This window comes from Myotis davidii, unplaced genomic scaffold, assembly GCF_000327345.1.
Source record: "Myotis davidii unplaced genomic scaffold, ASM32734v1 scaffold233, whole genome shotgun sequence".
Lineage (NCBI taxonomy): Eukaryota > Metazoa > Chordata > Mammalia > Chiroptera > Vespertilionidae > Myotis > Myotis davidii.
In genome coordinates this window covers 3345079-3362881 of record NW_006285917.1, presented here as the reverse complement: position 1 = coordinate 3362881, position 17803 = coordinate 3345079, and the positions used below count along the sequence as shown (strand labels likewise).

General features: G+C 42.3%; 2 protein-coding genes across 8 annotated transcripts in view; one reads left to right on the top strand and one right to left on the bottom strand.

Annotated features, from left to right (window-relative positions):
- HIGD1C (HIG1 hypoxia inducible domain family member 1C) overlaps positions 1-6692 on the top strand; it is a 15991-nt gene extending 9299 nt beyond the window's left edge. Inside the window, exon 3 of the mRNA XM_015559635.1 lies at positions 6397-6692. Coding sequence (XP_015415121.1) covers positions 6397-6461 — 65 coding nt within the window. The 3' untranslated portion in view covers positions 6462-6692. The remainder of the gene's footprint in view (positions 1-6396) is intronic.
- The window catches only part of SLC11A2 (solute carrier family 11 (proton-coupled divalent metal ion transporter), member 2), a 45633-nt gene continuing 31540 nt past the window's right edge, over positions 3711-17803 (bottom strand). For 5 of the 7 annotated variants that reach the window (XM_015559632.1, XM_006757083.2, XM_015559634.1 and 2 more), the window contains one exon: positions 12388-13222. In XM_015559632.1, coding sequence (XP_015415118.1) covers positions 13145-13222 — 78 coding nt within the window. In that variant the 3' untranslated portion in view covers positions 12388-13144. Of the gene's footprint in view, positions 4775-9143; positions 9235-12387; positions 13223-17803 lie in introns of those variants that run through there. The other 2 variants (XR_001512755.1, XR_001512756.1) reach the window with 2 other exon arrangements.

Below are 17803 nucleotides of genomic sequence, written 5' to 3'. Positions count from 1 at the left end.
TGCACGAGGCAGAGGAGGAGATGAGGAATTCACCAGGCAGAGGAGGAGATGAGGGATTCACCAGGCAGAGGAGGAGATGAGGGATTCACCAGGCAGAGGAGGAGATGAGGGATTCACCAGGCAGAGGAGGAGATGAGGGATTCACCAGGCAGAGGAGGAGATGAGGAATTCACTAGACAGAGGAGGAGATGAGGGATTCACCAGGCAGAGGAAAGAGCAATGGCACTGGAACTTAGGGCTGGGTGTGTAGGCGAATCAGTGTTTGATGAGAGAAGCAGAACGGCTAGCAGTAATATATAATAAGGGACTTACAGGGGTTTGGACTGACTATATCATTGTGAAGCTCTTGCTTATGTATCAGGAGCTGGGCCACAAGATGAGCAAAAACGTGCTGTGGCAGTGCCTTCCAGCAGAAAGAGACTGTGGCTGCTGCTCAGAATCTCCGAAAATGCCTCGAGGGCAACCGGGCATGAAAGGAAAGGAATTCTTTCCTGGAAGTCATGCAGCCTTCAGGTCCCTCACAGGACCAGGAGCTAGGAATTAAAAGCCCTGGGCCCACCATTTTGTTTTCCCACGTTGTCCGGCACACTTACAAGTACCAACCGTATTATACTCCCGCTTCCACCAAGTGCTGTATGGAAGTAAACACTTGATCAGAAAATGCCGTGCTTTTTATAGGCATCTGATTAAGGGTATCTACAGGCAATAATTTCACAAAATCTTCTGCTAATGTATGCTAACATCCTCTTTACCACTGTAAGAAATGACCATTAATACCTGTAAGTCTACTCAGCCCAGAGAACCAATTCCAGATAACCTGGAACCAACACAAAGAACTATCCTCATGGTTATGTCTCTCTGGAAGCTTCTGATACCAAATTCTGTTTCAATCAAGGTTCAGTCAGAGAAGGAAAACTATTAGAGATGATATATAAAAAGGGATTTATTATAGAGATATGATCTTAAGCAAATTTGGGAGCTGGTTAAACAGTCCATGTTAGGCTTGTTGCTTGTGTTTCTGATGCTGGGGCCTGAGGTTACCGAGGCAGTGGTTGGGAAGGCAAAATAAACTGGAATCTGTAAGGATGAACTGGAGCCCGCCAAGGCAGAGGGGAACTCGAGTCCATCTCTTACTGACTCCAGCCCTGACCCGGGTGTGAGCTGTGGGAGAAGCGGCACCTCTCTCAGGGAGCTCATCCACCCCTGGCCTAGGGGCCGGATAACCCGGGAGGAGGTCCAAGTGAGCTGAAGGCACCGTGGGCCTGCTGCCCAACAACAGAGAGGGGAGCCAGCGGACGAGCAACTGCACCTGGTGCCCTGCACCGAGCCCTCCAAGTGTAAACCGGACATGGCAGCTGCTGCTTCAGCGTTCACCTTCATGCCTCAAGGTCGCATGAGCCAAACTAACCCACAACTATGCAGGCAAGGGAACTCTGGAAAATATAGCGAAAGCTTAGTTCAATCTATATAAAACCAACCCCCAACAGATTTTTATGGTTGAGATGGGGAGTAACACGATGAAGCGAGCCAGTAAGGAGTTTAAACACAGCGGAGTAACTTGGACAGAAAGATGCCTGCTTTATAGAAAGATCAGAAAGAGGCAATATGGAACTGTTTGTTCAGGGCCACTAGATACACAGTCCCACTGTAAAGACAAGGAAGGAAACCATATCGTAAACCTCAGAGCAGTGGCTACCTGTGGAAAAGAGTATGGTCAGAAAGGGAGACCTGGGAGGCTTCAATATTGTGTTTTTTTTTAAGCAAAAGTGTGGAAAATTTATTACAAGCAGATTCAGACTCCCCGCAAAGGGAGGAGAACCCAATGGTGGGCTTGCCTGCCCGTTGAAGCCTTGTAGTCCAGGGGTATATATTTGCTATAAGCCTCCTCTATGTCCACCTGTGTCCTCACCTGATTGATTCCCTCAAATTGTTCTTGCCCCCCAACGGACCTAAACTTTCCCTGTTTCTATGTGCTTTCTCTGTCCCTGTGCTGAAGTTTCTCTGCTTGTATGCGCTCATACACCTTGTGACTGCAGGCCCTCCCCTGCCGGGTCCAACCCCAGCAAGTCCAGGGGGTCCCAAAGGTGTGGACGGAGTCGGCGAAGAAGGAATGACACGGAGGCAGCATTCAATTGATCAGCATGGTTGGGTTCTCTCGCCTGGTTCTAGCCAGGATCTCCAGCCAAGTTCTGGTTTGGTTCTGTGTAGGTTCTCTCGCTAGGTTCTCCAGCCAGGTTCGGTTGCCAGGTTCTGTGGCCAGGTTCTTCAGCCAGGTTCTGTCTAGGTTCTCCAGCCATGTTCTATAGCCAGGTTCTGTCCAGGATCTTTTGCCATGTTCTCTCGCTAGGTTCTGTCTCTAGGTTCTGTGTCAATATTCTATTTCTTGACCCATAATTACAGGTGTTCACTCTACAACTACTTGTTAATCTGGTCACTTAAGCTGTATATACTGCTTTCTGTGTTTGTATATTTCAACATGAAAAAAAAAATGTTGAGGAAAATGATTAGAGATGATTTGCAATGGACCGGAGGAAGTAAAGACAGTGAAGTCGGATGATGAGTTGGATCTGAATTAAGTGCAGTGGAAATAGGAGATGGCTTCTAGAAATACTGAGGACTCAGCAACAAAGTGATTGGAGAAAGAAAGGAAAGAGGAATCAAAGACGATCCTAGGTTTCTGGATTGAGCAACCAGAAGTAAGGGTTGCCTTTGATTAATATAAAGAGCAAAGAAGGAACCAGTTTGGTGGGAGGATGGGTGCATATTGGACAAAACAATAATAACACCTAATGACTGCTTATGATGTGCAAGCCACTCTGCTTTATATATTGTTCTCTCATTTAATCTTCAATAATACCTACTTTGACACCACCTGGTATGCTGCAATACAATTCAATAGTGATGCTCACTACCTGGAACTCAGATCAGATGCCAGAGGTTTAAGGGCTAGTTCCCAAAAATACTGCCCTTACTTCAGACACCAGCCTTTGGGGGTCCCCAGGGCATCTGCACTTCTGATAAACTGGCTACAAATTCAGGGGTCCCCAAGACTCCCTCAGGTTTATTTTACTAAAACAACTTACAGAATTCCGGAAAGCAGTATACAGACAGTCCTCAGGTTACATCGGACTTGATGTACGTCGTTTTTTGGTTACATCACCATCTCCCATTTATTTATTAAAAAAAAAAGAGTTCCATCATTTCGACATATGTACATATGTGCTTTATGTTTTTATTATTTATTTACCACAAGTAAAGGTCAGGAATTGTTATCTTTCTTTCAAACTTTTTTTACTGTTTCACTTCATTACTGCTGTGTATGTGCTCCATGTGAGTGACGCAGGTGCTTATGTAGGTGGGTTCCGACTTACGGTGAAAATGGCATTATGTTGCACCATAGGAATGGATCGCCTTACAAATGTAATTTCACTATAAAGTATACAAATCAGGACCAGCCAATAGGGTAAGGTGTGGGAGGATCGAAAGCTCAAAGCTTCTGTGCTCTCTCCCTGTGGGATCAGGGCTTGTCACACTCCCAGAGTATCAATGTGTTTATCAATCAAGGAACTCCACTGAACTTCAGTGTGAAGAGCTTTTATTGGGGGCTTCATTATATAGGCACTAGAGGCCCGATGCATAAAATTCGTGCAAGGGGCTCAGCCCTCACATCCCCAGCTTCGTCCAGAAGGTCGTCCAGATGGCCGTTCTGCTGTTTGGTCAATTAGCATATTAGCTCTTTATTATATAGGATGGTTGATTGAATCGCTGGCCACGTGACTGAGCTCAATCTCCAGTCCCACTCCTCTCCCTGGTGGTCTAAGAACCCTGTGGTCACATGGTTGGTCTGACTAGCCACATCTTGAATCTATCTAGGAGCCCATCATGAGTCACTTAATTAGCATAAATTAAAGTATACTCCAAGGAGCTCATGAATAACGAAGGCAATCCTGTTACTTGGGAAATTCCAAGGATTTTAGATTTATACCAGGAATTTTGAACAAAAACCAGTCTTTATTAAACAATACTCTTTGAGGTAGGTACTGTTATTATTCCATTTTACAAATAAGGAAACTGAGGTTTAGAGAGAATAAGTTACTTGTTTACAATCACATGGGAAAGCTACTCCAGAGCCTGAACTCTTAATTTTATATTATAGTGACTGAGTGCCTATGACAGGTGTTTCCAAATTAGAGTACTCATACCCTATGAGATATATAAGGAGATCCATGGGGATATGGGAAGAAAATATTTTTATCTTAAAAATAAAAACTTTACCAATATATAGGCTGATCATGGGACATTTACTAGTATACTGTTTATAAACAAATGTGCATCTTGAGGGGCATGCTCAACTCTTTACTTATGCACTATTTAAGTTTGGAGACCACTCTCCAATGAAATGTAGAAATAGCACATACAGTACATTGAATATACATGGGACCTCACACTCAGAAGAGAAATCTAACTTGCTTACCAGTGAAGCAACAGGTGTGAAAAGAGTTGAGATCAGAACTGCAGGGAACACCAACATCCAAGAGGAAGGCAAGAGGTAAGAATTCTGTCTAAGAAGCACAGGGAACAGACAGGGAGAGAATGCCCTGTAACGATGGAGGCAGAGATTGGAGTGCGTATCAACAAGCCACAGAACACAGCCACTGTCAGAAGCCAGGAGAGGCGTGGAGTAGATTCTCCCTCATGTCCTTCAGAAAGTAACAGGTCTGCTGATACCCTGACTTCAGACTGCCAGTCTCCAGAATCGTGAGACAACGTATTTCTGTTGTTTTAAGCCAGAGAGAGAGAAGGAAGAATTAGAAGCAGCAGCAGCACAGGGAAATGAAATGTCTTATAATTCTCTCTGAATCTAAGCATGTTATTTCCATCGATACCACAATAATTCAATTTAAAAATATTTGTCTTGAGTTCTATGCATCTACTAGAGGCCCAGTGCATGAATTCATCAGGGCGGATTGGGACTGGGCCTGTCGAGAGGAGATAGTGGGAGGTTGGCCAGCAGTCCCACCCTGATCAGGGGCCCAAACAGGGCCAGGCCAGCTTGGGGAAGGGGCCTCGGGTGATTGGACGGCAGGCCGACCAAGGGGAGGGACTGTGGGCAGTGTGTTGGCCAGCCCCACCCCCAAATGAGGTAGGGGTGCCGATTGGGGGCCAGCAGCCTGAGGGAGGGGCCATAAGTGGTTGGCCAGTTGGCCCTGACCCTGATTGGGGGGGAAGGCTGATCTGGGGTGGAGCTGGGTCCCCCTATTGGGGTGGGGGGATGTGATCAGGGAGAGGCCAGCCGGGGGGAGGGGCTGTGGGCCTATCATGGTGGGCTGGCTGATGGTGAGGAAGAAAGGGGGCGTTTGGCGAGCCACCCCATTCTTGATCAGGGTGAGAGAGTCCAATCAGGGGCAGGCTGGCAGCAGGAAGGGGGTGAGAGGTTGGCCGGCCAGCCCCACCCCCTGATTGGGCCAGTTCGCTGGCCACAGTGGGCGTCATAGCGACCGGTTGTTATGGTAATTATGGCCGTTACAGTCGCTGGCTTTTTATATATAGAGAGATGATAGCTATCATACTATTTCTTTAGAAAACTGTGCAGACACCTGCCTCACCTAGCTATCATGTTGAGATAAAAACTAACCTCCTGACCCTTTATCTTCTGTGCACTCTTTAAAGATATTAACAAGCAGGGTCAGAAAGAAAGGGGAAGGAAACTGCAGCAAAGGATTTAGTTTAGACAATCTACGAGATAGGTGATGCCTTGATATTGCTATGGACAAGAGCGGGGATGAGTTGTAGTTTAAATCTGACTCCTTAACTTGCTTTGGGTATAAACATCTGCTGACATCCCTGGAATTCACTGGAGCATCTACTCTGTTCCTCACCCTTTTCCTACTTCAGCCTTTCTGCATGACCCGAGGACCTCATATTATGGGAGATACACACCTATCTCATCTGCTTAAACTCATAGCTAGTTCACCCATTAGACTGTAAATCCCCAGAAGCAGAGATTAGATCTATTCACCTTTGTTTTCCTTGAGATACTGAGCAAAGCAGACACTGAATAGATGTTTGCTAAATTGAGGTGCCCATTATTTTTAATCTTAATACCTAGCCAGATATTTTCACTTTCACCAATATTTTAAAATTCAAACTTTAGGGTGGCATAACATCCTAAATCCAGACTTATACTAATCTCAAATGGCTCTTAGTTTTGTGTGTGTGTGTGTGTGTTTTCTGGAGCTACTTGTATAATCCAAGCCAAAACTTTGTAAGATGGAAAGTGTTGTTTGTTGATTTGTTTGTTTTAAATTGTGGGCTAGCTTTGAAAAAATGCAGGTGGGAGAAATTCAGTGTTTGTTCCCATGGATGCTCTATTGATATACATCTTTCTGTTTCTAGGTGTTCTCTATTCTATGTATAAGGATTACATTAGACCTCGATTCTTCAATGTGTCCAAAAAATGAAGCTGCATACAAAAAATACAAGAAGCCTTCTGAAAACTATTATGAGGAATGAATTTTCAATATGTAGCAAATTGTACTGCAGAAGTATTAGAGTTTTCACAGCCTGATATAGTAAGTCTCAATTGTTTAAGAAGTCGACTTCCAAAGCAATAATCATAGTCAACGCAAAAATATCCTTGGTGATGTCTTTCAGAACCTAGAGCAGCCGTGGGCAAACTACAGCCCGCGGGCCGGATCGAGCCTGTTTGAAATGAATAAAACTGAAAAAAAAAAAAGACCGTACCCTTTTATGTAATGATGTTTACTTTGAATTTATATTAGTTCACATAAACACTCCATCCATGCTTTTGTTCCGGCCCTCCGGTCCAGTTTGAGAACCCATTGTGGCCCTCGAGTCAAAAAGTTTGCCCACCCCTGACCTAGAGCATGATTTTCTGACTTAGATTTTTTTTTATTTTGTTGTTAGTGACAGAAAATAATCTATCTTATGACAAACCAACCTTAAAATTAGGAGTCAGCTATACATAGTGGCTACAGAAATTTTCTATATCCATATCAAATGTGACAATCTATACATTGCTTAATTCTCCCCAAATAATTAAGGCTTTCATAAACTCACTTTTAGAATGGGCAACAATTACATCAGAAGAGAATGGTCATGTTATTTAAATTTGGTTCACCACTGTGCACCTCACCCTTATACAGAAACTTCACTATTCTACCACAAACATAAATGTTCAACATGGATATATCTGTGTACTCATTTTTATATTTCTTGAAAGTATTTCTAAGAGTATGACAGTAAATTGCTAAAAAAAAATGTTCCTTTTCCCCCAGATGGTAATATTGCAGGGATGAAAGGATTTAGTCCAGACATGCTATTGCTAACCTCGTATGACACTGTAGAAAACACAAGAAACCAAAGTAGGCATTACACTTTAAATAGTCTCTGGCCTCAAAGTCCTCTGTAACTGCCCTAGGGTTCTCAAAAGGTTTATTAGACTGTGTTGAACTCATAACTGTCATGACTCAGATTTACTCCCTAAGACTCCAAGCCTGGAAGAGAAAAGAAACAGCCTGACCGGCATGGTTCAGTGGTTGAGTGTTGATCTATGAACCAGGAGGTCTCGGTTCGATTCCGGTCAGGGCATGGTCAGGACACGGAGTCCACAGACCAGGTTGTGGGCTCGATCCCCAGTGTGGGGGCATAAGGGCAGTAGCCAATCAATGATTCTCTCTCACCAATGATGTTTTTATCTCTCTCCCTAACCCTTCCTCTCTTAAAACCAATAAAAAAATTTTTTTTTTAAAGAGATTCACTGAAATAAAATCAAGAATGCACTGTAAGCCTGGCTGGAGTTGCTTAGTGGTTGAGCATCACCTATGAATCAGGAGGTCATGGTTGGATTCCCGGTCAAGGGCACATGCCAGAATTGCAGGCTTGATCTCCAGTAGGGGGCATGCAGGAGGCAGCTGATCATTGATTCTCTCTCATCATTGATGTTTCTCTCTCTCTTTCTCTCCCTCTTCCATCTTCTCTGAAATCAATAAAAACAATATATTTTTTTAAAGGCCCTAGCTGGTTTGGTTCAGTGGATAGAGTGTCGACCTGCGGACTGAAGGGTCTCGGGTTCAAGTCTGGTGAAGGGCACATGCCCAGGTTGTGGGCTCGATCCCCAATAGGGGGCAAGCAGGAGGCAGTCAATGATTCTCTCATCATTGATGTTTCTATCTCTCTCCCTCTCTGAAATCAAGAAAAATATATTTTAAAAAAGAAAAACAGAATGTAAGACATTCTTTGTGGTGATTTCCTCTTCCTTGCTGTTTCCTGTACTGGAGGGTTATTCTGACAGGAAGGTGAAGTCTAGTATCTGAGGAAGTGAAATGTAGGGATATCTGAAAATGTAGGGATGTCTGCATTCTAGGTATTAGTCCACTGTTCTGTGTATTATATACACTTTTCCCTATTGGGACAAGTAATTATTTTAAAAGTTGTCATTTGTATCTATCATGAAGCTCTTTTAGTGCCACCAACAAATACACATTTTGGTCAACACTGTCCTCATTGGAAAACAGGCAAGGAAAGAATTCAACTACTTTATTCCATTGAAGAAAATATTCCAGCAACTACATCTAATATGTTCCATGAAGGTCAGGAAATTTGAAGACAGCTGGCACAGAATGCCATGCTGCAAAGACCCTCTTTTAAGAAAGGTTACTTTTCATGTTGATTGCACAATGAAAAGATAAGGCTACTGGAAAGATTCCACTCTCTCAATAAATACTCAGCATTAAAAATAGATTAGCTCAGCGGGCATGGCTCAGTGGTTGAGCGACCTATGAACCAGGAGGTCACTGTTTGATGCCCAGTCCAGGCAGATTCCCGGGTTGTGGGCTCGCTCCCCAGTGGGGGGCGTGCAGGAGGCAGCCAATCAATGATTCTCTCTCATCATTGATGTTTCTATCTCTTTCTCCCTCTCCCTTCCTCTCTGAAATCAATAAAAGTATATTTATATAAAAAAAAGATGAACTGAAGTGTTTAATTAGAAATGTTTTTTCCCCCACAAAACCCAGAAGGTTCCAAAATTAATCTTACTGAGAGAATTAAAGTAATATATTTATTGCTTGAAAAAAGCAATGCAAAGTATTTATTTATTAGAGTAGCCATGCATGAGAACTCACCAATGATGTTATCACACATGGAGAAAAGTATGCAGGATTCTGATTTACCACATAAGCTTGGGTAAAGAGGGAGGGCCAGTGCAGGAAGACCCTATGAATAGATAATATACAGCACCTGAATTTGCACAATACTTCTGGGGCAAAGCTTTGGTGGCTTAAAGTCATAATATTTACACTTGAGAAGGGTATTTTCATTGGCTACTGAAACCTTACTGCCTCACTTATGAATGCCTTTTGTATTGAGTGACACACAGTTATGGGGCAGCAGCTGCTCTGTAGCCACTACAGACAGTCCTCGGGTTACATTGGACTCGACGTACATTGTTTCGTGGTTACGTCACCATCTCCCATTTATTTATTTAAAAAAAAGTTCCGTCATTTCGACGTATGTACATATGTGCTTTATGTTTTTATTATTTACTTACCACAAGTAAAGATCAGGAATTGTTATCTTTAAATTTTTTTTACTGTTTCACTTCATTACTGTGTATGTGCTCCATGACACATGCACAGCAGTAATGTGTTATACACAGTGAGTGACACAGGTGCTTATGTGGGTGGGTTCCGACTTACGGCGAAAATCGAGTTATGTCGAGCCGTAGGAACCGATCTCCGACGTAACCCGAGGACCTACTGTTTTTAATTGCATTTTTCTGTCATTCTGGGCATACAATGCCAGAGCATCATTTTACAAACTGACTTAAACCCCAGGGACTGAGTGAGTGTACACATAGGCAATTCTTCCAATTAAATATATTATCTGTATACGCACATAATATAGAAATCCAGACTTTTAAATCATAAACTAGAGAATGATTAAATGTTCTTAACTTAGCAAAAATGTTTACCCAAGACTCACCCTTTAGACATCAATCTCTTCAACTGGTTTTAACATGATTCCGTTTGCTTTATTATCAAATTTTCTAATTACAGGAGTCATAGGACCTGAAGGGTAACTTTTATAGGTTTTTATGAACTCTAGTCTGTTCCCAGTAATAATATACAGTTAAAGAATGAAGAAGAGCTACAGAAACCCTCCAAGGATATAATCTCTGTTTAACCAACTACCTCGTCATTTTATGAGTTGCAAAACAACAACAAAAAATTTTTTTTGGCTTTTCTTTTCTTTTCCCAAACATCCTCTTGGAATGTTTCTACTGGGAAATGAAATTGTCCAAGGAGGAAAGAAAATGCAACCAATTGTTTTGAGTTGCTATCTGTGCATAAAGAAACCAAAACAGTGAAACTCATTTTAAAAGTCTATTTTTAAAGTGAAAGTTGCTAATTGATGTTAATTCAGTTTCATTTTTAAAATCGGAAGGACTCTAACTTGGGTTACAAGGCTGCTGCTCTTATCAGAAGTTGTAAGGGTCCCTGAAGTAGAAATGAGGGGTTTTTAAAATACCATCTTAGATGGCCAAATCACTATAAATGAAGATAGGCAATTATTCAGATTTTTTAAAAGTCTTATTGAAAGGTACTAAGTTTTAAAATAAGAGAAGTCAGAAATTTAACTTTTATGTTGAAGGAAGAAAATGATGCTCAAAGTCACACAAAGGCTGCAGGGTTTACAAACTCAATGCCTTTGGGGCTGGAAGGAAATGAGCGAAGGGGTGTATCCACCCTGAAGCATATCCCATTAAAATGAATAGCCCTCATGGCCGGTGTTCGCAGTGGTTAGAGCACTGGCTAGCACACGGAGTTGTCTCGGGTTTGATTCCCAGTCAAGGGGATGTACCTGGGCTTGCAGGTTTGATCCCCACAATTGGGTGTGTGTGGGAGGCAACCAATCGATGTCTCTGTCTCTCTCTCTCTCCCTTTCCTTCCCTTCCACTCTCTCTAAAAATCAATGGAAAATATATCCTCAGGTGAGGATTAACAAAAAATAAAATATGGATAGCTGTGCCTTGGCTCAGTTGTGTCGTCCTATGCATCAAAAATGTTGCCATGCCCTAAATGGTTTGGCTCAGTGGATAGAGCGTCGGCCTGCGGACTCAAGGGTCCCAGGTTCGATTCCAGTCAAGGGCATGTACCTTGGTTGCGGGCACATCCCCAGTGGGGAGTGTGCAGGAGGCGGCTGATCAGTGTTTCTCTCTCATCGATGTTTCTAACTCTCAATCCCTCTCTCTTCCTCTCTGTAAAAAATCAATAAAATAAAAATATATTTTTAAAAATGTTGCCAGTTTTCCCCAGCCAGTGTTGCTCAGTGGTTGAGCATCGACCTATGAACCAGGAGGTCACAGTTCGATTCCTGGTCTGGCCACATGCCTGGGTTGTGGGCTGAATCCCCAGTGTGGGGCATGCAGGAGGCAGCCTATTAATGATTCTCTCTCATCATTGATTTTTCTCTCTCTCTCTCCCTCCCTTCCTCTCTGAAATGAATAAAAATATATTTTTTAAATGTTGCCCATTTGATCCCCAGTAGGGGTCGTGCAGAAGGCAGCTGATAGATGTTTCTTTCCCTCTCTCCCTCCTTCCCTCTCCCTCCCTCTCACTAAAGTCGATAAAAACATATATATATGAATAGCTGCCATTCAGACCCAGCCAACTGCACTCCCAGGCAGGAATGTGAGCCCAGTGTGGAAAACCTTCCGATTTTACAGATAATCATGCAAAAACTTTCCATTTTTAAATATTACACTTTTATTATAAAAATTTTTAAGGAAAACAATCCTGGTTAGGAAGAGGGGTCAAAAAATCTATAAGCCACACATGGGCCGGCAGTGTGTGACATATGCACTAATCTTCCAAGTGCCAGTCTAGTTCTAGTCTCATATTACTACTTGGTATAAATATATTGAAATAAAATGCTTAGCATTCCCTAGGAGATTCAACATTAGAAATATAAGCCACTCCTAGAAATAAGCTTTGGACCTAGAAATGATGTTGGACTGTTAATGGCAAAAGTGGGAAGAAAAGACATGGTGGGGCTATACAACTTTTAGAAAGAAAACGAATACCTCCATTATCTTGTTGGGACTTGCAAAGTTAAATAGTAGGTTCTTATTTTCATACCTAAACCTTGAATGTTAGAATGGGCTGCATTACATAATACAGCATGGAAAAATGATCATTGGTTAAAGTACGGTTTCTGGCCCTGGCCAGTGTGGCTCAGTTGATTGGAGCACTGTCCTGTAGACCAAGAGGTAGTGGGTTCAATTTCCAGTCAGGGCACATACCCAGGTTGCAGGTTCAATCCCCAGTTGGGGTGGGTGCAAAGGCAACCGAACGATGCTTTTTTCTCTCTCTCTCTCAAATCATTTTTTTTTTAAAGTATGGTTTCTGGATCTTGTTACTAGGTATTAAGCTCTTTGGAAAATACCATCATACTTCTGAAAAAAAATTCAAGAAAAGCAACAAGAAAATAAAGCATACTGATAATTAGGATTAAATATGATTGCCAAATGTCAGAAATATTTTCTTTAGAAATGATGTGCCAGTACCATTAGTTACTAAGGGTCTGGTTGATTAAAATTGAAATGAACTTTAACTGGCCACAGTCAAGCACCACTTTAAAAGGTAAGTCATTTGGACCAGTTCAATCTGAAAAAGAGTGTTACTCCCTTTCCTTTCTCACTTGTGATCCAGATAAAACAGGTATCTGATTTGTCTGAACAATGTGTTTTTTAAAAAATATAAAAAATCTATTTTTATAACCTTTAAACTCTACCCAAACTGTTATGTTCAGGTCCACTTAAATACATACACTTTTTTCTTTTTTTCTTTTTTTTAAATTCCAGGAGTTAAGACACAAGCCCATAGGGGTGTGTGGCCATCACAGGCCCATCAATTAACTCCCGGCTGTTGTAGGATTGTTGTGAGGTGGGCGGGTCTCTGACCTACACTTAACAGCTGTCAGCTTTTAACAGTCTTCCCATGAGGAAATCTTTGCATTTTGTTCAAAACATTTGAACAAAACTCACCTCTGAACTAACAGAGGTATGTTAAGGGGCACTTGGACTACGAGAAAATGGTTCTTATACAGTTTCGCAGGCTGTCAGTCATCTAGACACAAGTGAGTCGGCATCCACGGTGTTCAGAAGGTAGAGTTCAGGCTGAACTGTCAATCCCACGTGGTACTAAGGACAAAAAGATGGAAAGGGTTAGACTGACTTATATTTAAATATTAAAACTCTCACTTAAGTATCTATAAATAGCATATCGATATAGGCCTTTTTTTTCAGTACTGCTACATTTTTATTTCAGAAAAGAAATGGCTTACCGATACATAGTTTATAGTATTAAAAAAAAATAGCTAGGAGCTGAAATAGTTAAGGATTGCAGTAGTGCCAAATGTCCTTAGCACAGTTGACACTTGACTGTTCTTATAACATACTTTGCCTAAGGATGGGTGCTTTTGATCAGGATATTAAGGGCAAATACACTGGCTGCTTCTCTATTTTAGTACTGTGTGTCAGAAATCAGTTTTCAAGTGGTTTAAATCCGGAGCCCCATTACCCTTTGGCACCCGAGCAAAGTCTTTCATTAAAAAACAAAGCACACAAATAGGCTGAGAGAGAGGGAAATGACCTATGGTTCCAAACTGTTTGTCAGTCTAAATCAGAATCACTTCGCTGCTTTCAGAACACATGGCAGACCCTTCTCCTGGAGACCTGAATCCAGACGGTTTGTGCTGGGATCTGTGATGCTGCATTAACTCGTTTTCTCTCTTCTCCATACACTGCTGGGTAATCACTGAGTCTCCTTAGCCCCGCTGTCACTGCTCAGGGCCTTGGAAATGTTCTTGCCCCTTGGCACTCGCAGCCCGTGAATGAATGCAGAATGCAGACTGTAAATCCGTAGGAAGAAAATACTCCTGTTATAGTTGGAAAGGCACTGGAGTGGGTTCAAGCTCCAACTCTGCCACTTCCCGTGACCTTGCGCAAGTCAGGTAGCCTTTCGGAGCCTTATCCTACTTATTTGTAAAATGGAAATAAATCCTATCTTTGCAAATTCCAAGTACATAATATGCCATCTCATGTTAGTGTTCAATAAACATAATTTCTTTTAACACGTTACAAATTGCCCTGTATACCTCACAGGCTTGTGGTGACTGCCTAGAGAGGAGTCCAAATGGAGCCCAAGGTAAAACTCGTGTCAATTAATGGGCTAGGAAATACTGAGTCACACTGGCCTTGGGGCAGAAAAGCAGCTCTTCAGGGATAGCTTGTTTATTCACTTTAGGGCTTTACATCTCAGGGTTTCCTAATCAAGAGCCGTTGATTGCCAGATATATTGACAATTCACTGCACCCTATTCTCAAATGAGCTAAGGTGGCGGGCCTCCTATGCAGTAAGCAAGAATTGCATTATTAGTCCTATGATCCCAGAGTGTATCACGTACAGAACTTCTTCACTGGACAAGTTTGTCCTATTGCTCTGCGACATCGGAAATGGGGCTAAATGGCACATAGTCTGAAATATCCTCTCAGGGGCAGAGAAGTAATGCAAATGAGTAAACTTACTATTAGTTCTTAGCTACTGCTGGGGTCGGATCACAGAGGGCCCGCCCATTTTCTACACCTGCCAAAAACATTACTTTTTTTATACGAATTAAATGAGATTATGAGTGCTTAGACCAGGATTAGCTCATAGTAATGTGTTAGCGGCTTTAAACATTCAGAAGCTAAGGTGTCAAGAGAGGCTGACACATTCTAATTCACAGTCCTACCCAATGAAGGAGCAGAGAGTTCTAGAGGGCAATGTTAAAGGTTCTTGGATCAACTGAGGATCTTCAGACTGTTATGCATCCGATTTTAGTTCTGAAAATAAACCCAAATTAAGAAGAGAGCTAAATGAGGTAGGACAGCAGAGAGAACAAAACTCCCAGATTACTTCTACAGCATAACCTAAGTATTTAGCTCTTGTAAGAAAGGAAAGCTTGCAACAGAAAAAGGGAAAATGAAGTTCTGGTGACCCTCTTGGGACAAATGAAATGCTGACTTAGGTTTTCCCGTCATGCATCTGGTGGCAGGACAGGTAGTTCGCTGTGCCAGAACTTGTCTTTATTTTCACTAAATGTGGCCAATATTCCCATTTATATTGGGGCTGCCAAAATGCTCACTCTTTTTTTTTAATGTTTTTATTGATTTTATTTTTTATTTTTGCAAGGGAGAGGGATAGAGATAGAAACATCAAAAGAGAAACATGATGGATCAGCTGCCTCCTCCACACCCCATACTGGGAATTGAGCCCAAAACCGAGGCATGTGCCCTGACTAGGAATCAAACCAGTGACCTCTTGGTTCTTGGGTCAATGCTCAACCACTGAGCCACACTGGCCAGGCTCACTCATTTTTTAAAGATAATTTTAGTTTCTCTTTTCAAATGCTCCTACTTTTTATTGGCAGTATATACAGAATATAAATGCCGATATCAATGGTGAAACAAGACTACAGTTAGAAAAATGTTCAGTTTAGAGCAGAGAAAGGCAGAATAACAAGTTTCTTATTATTTAAATACTAGAGGCCCAGTGTATGAAAATCGTGCACTGGGTGGGGGAAAGAAGGGGTCCCTCAGCCTGGCCTATGCACTCTCACAGTTCAGGAGCTGTCAGTCAGACATCCTTGGTGCTGCTGTGGAGACAGGAGAGGGAGACTCCCGCCACCACCACTGCACTCACCAGCCGTGAGCCTGGCTTCTGGCTAAGCAGCACTCCCCCTATGGGAGTGCACTGAGGGGGCAGCTTCTGTGTTGACTGTCTGCCCCCTGGTGGTCAGTGTGCATCATAGCGACAGGTAGTTCCACTGTTTGGTTGATTTGCATATTAGCCTTTTATTATATAGGATAGTAATGATGTGACCTTTAGCAATAGCAAAAATATTTGAATAAGTGGGTAAACAGAAATTAGTGTTTGCTGTCTGCAATTCATCAAGTCGGACAGCAGAGAGAACAAAACTCCCAGATTACTTCTACAGCATAACCTAAGTATTTAGCTCTTGTAAGAAAGGAAAGCTTGCAACAGAAAAAGGGAAAATGAAGTTCTGGTGACCCTCTTGGGACAAATGAAATGCTGACTTAGGTTTTCCCGTCATGCATTTGGTGACAGGACAGGTAGTTTGCTGTGCCAGAACTTGTCTTTATTTTCACTAAATGTGGCCAATATTCCCATTTATATTGGGGCTGCCAAAATGCAGAGTGAATATAAATGCCTATTTCAATGGCGTTTATATAGGCCATTACATTAAGGCATTTATATAGGCATTTATATTAAGAACAGAGTGGGCTTAATACGTCGTTCCAGGTGGTGGATGAAGTTTCAATATTTCAAAGTTCTTGAGATCTTTATTAATAAAGTATTTTTAAGGTTAAAAAAATACCCAGGAAACCAAATTGAAAAAAGAAAAATGTTTTTAATTACAAACCAAGTTTACATATTGTTAAATGGTCACTGAAAGCTCAGTTGTAACCACTCCTAACAGCACCAGCACAACCTCTCAGGAGCCACACTACAGCTCTGCCTCGTCCCTGTTGATTCCTCGTAGGCTGGAGCAGCACAGTCATTTCATGACACATTTATGGAGAACAAGGGCTGACTGACATAAAGTACAACTGTATACCCTAAACCAGTGGTCAGCAAACTGTGGCTCGAGCTGGCTTTTTGGCCCTGGAGAGTGGCTCTTCTACAAAATACCACGTGCGGGCGCGCGTACAGTGCGACTGAAACTTCGTGGCCCATGCGCAGAAGTCGGTTTTTGGCCTGGGCGAGTCTATTTTGAAGTACTATTGATATTTGGCTCTGTTGACTAATGAGTTTGCCGACCACTGCCCTAAACATTCCACACAGAGACACTGCCAAGACACTGCATGTGCTGGCACTAGAAAACATGAAAGGTCCGCACACCATGCACTGCAACCGGAGTGCTGGTGAAGTACGCTATCTGAGAGGGTCAGATGGAACACAGCATGGGAGTTTTTAACACCGTGACATATTCCATACATGTATTATAAAGTACCATTTAATCGGGAAGAAATTTTCCATCATTGCAAGTTATAAATACAACGTTTAAAAGAAAACTGCCAATTTTTACCTGGACTTCTAAATATTTGTGAATCTGAGACTGACTGGGCCCACCCAGATTTAGGGCAAAGGTAAATGTTTCTGTACTGTCTTTACAAAGAACTTTTTCATCAATTTGGCCCTCACCTACTATAGCCAGACCTACTGCAACTTAAGGTGTCATTCTTCGATATCTTCTCAGAGGAACAGGATGGATGTGAGGAGGAATGGTTAGGGAAATTTGTCTTTCATGACACTGTGCTCTATTACTTGAGCAGCTAAGAGAAAGGTATGGTCAGTGAAACAGGAGTTTACCCTTAGTGACTTATTTATGACAATCTATCCAATCTGCACTTTTGACTGTGTGCAAAATATCAGCAGTAACGCTGTTAGTGTTCAAGTGAACAGAGAACATCAATCCACCGTACCTCCAGAAGGAAAGCCCCCCACCTCCCACGTAAGAAGTCCTTCGGTGCCATTCCCATTACTGTCCTCACCACGTCAACAGCTATAAACGACTTATTTATCTGCGTCACACAAATGTGACTTGATCTGAGGTAATCACACAGTCTCGGTCTCCACGTGCAAAAATGTCGCCAGTGGCTGATGAGCAGCAGCTTCATGCTGAAGGGACCCATTTCCTCTGACTCCAGAGCTCCACCA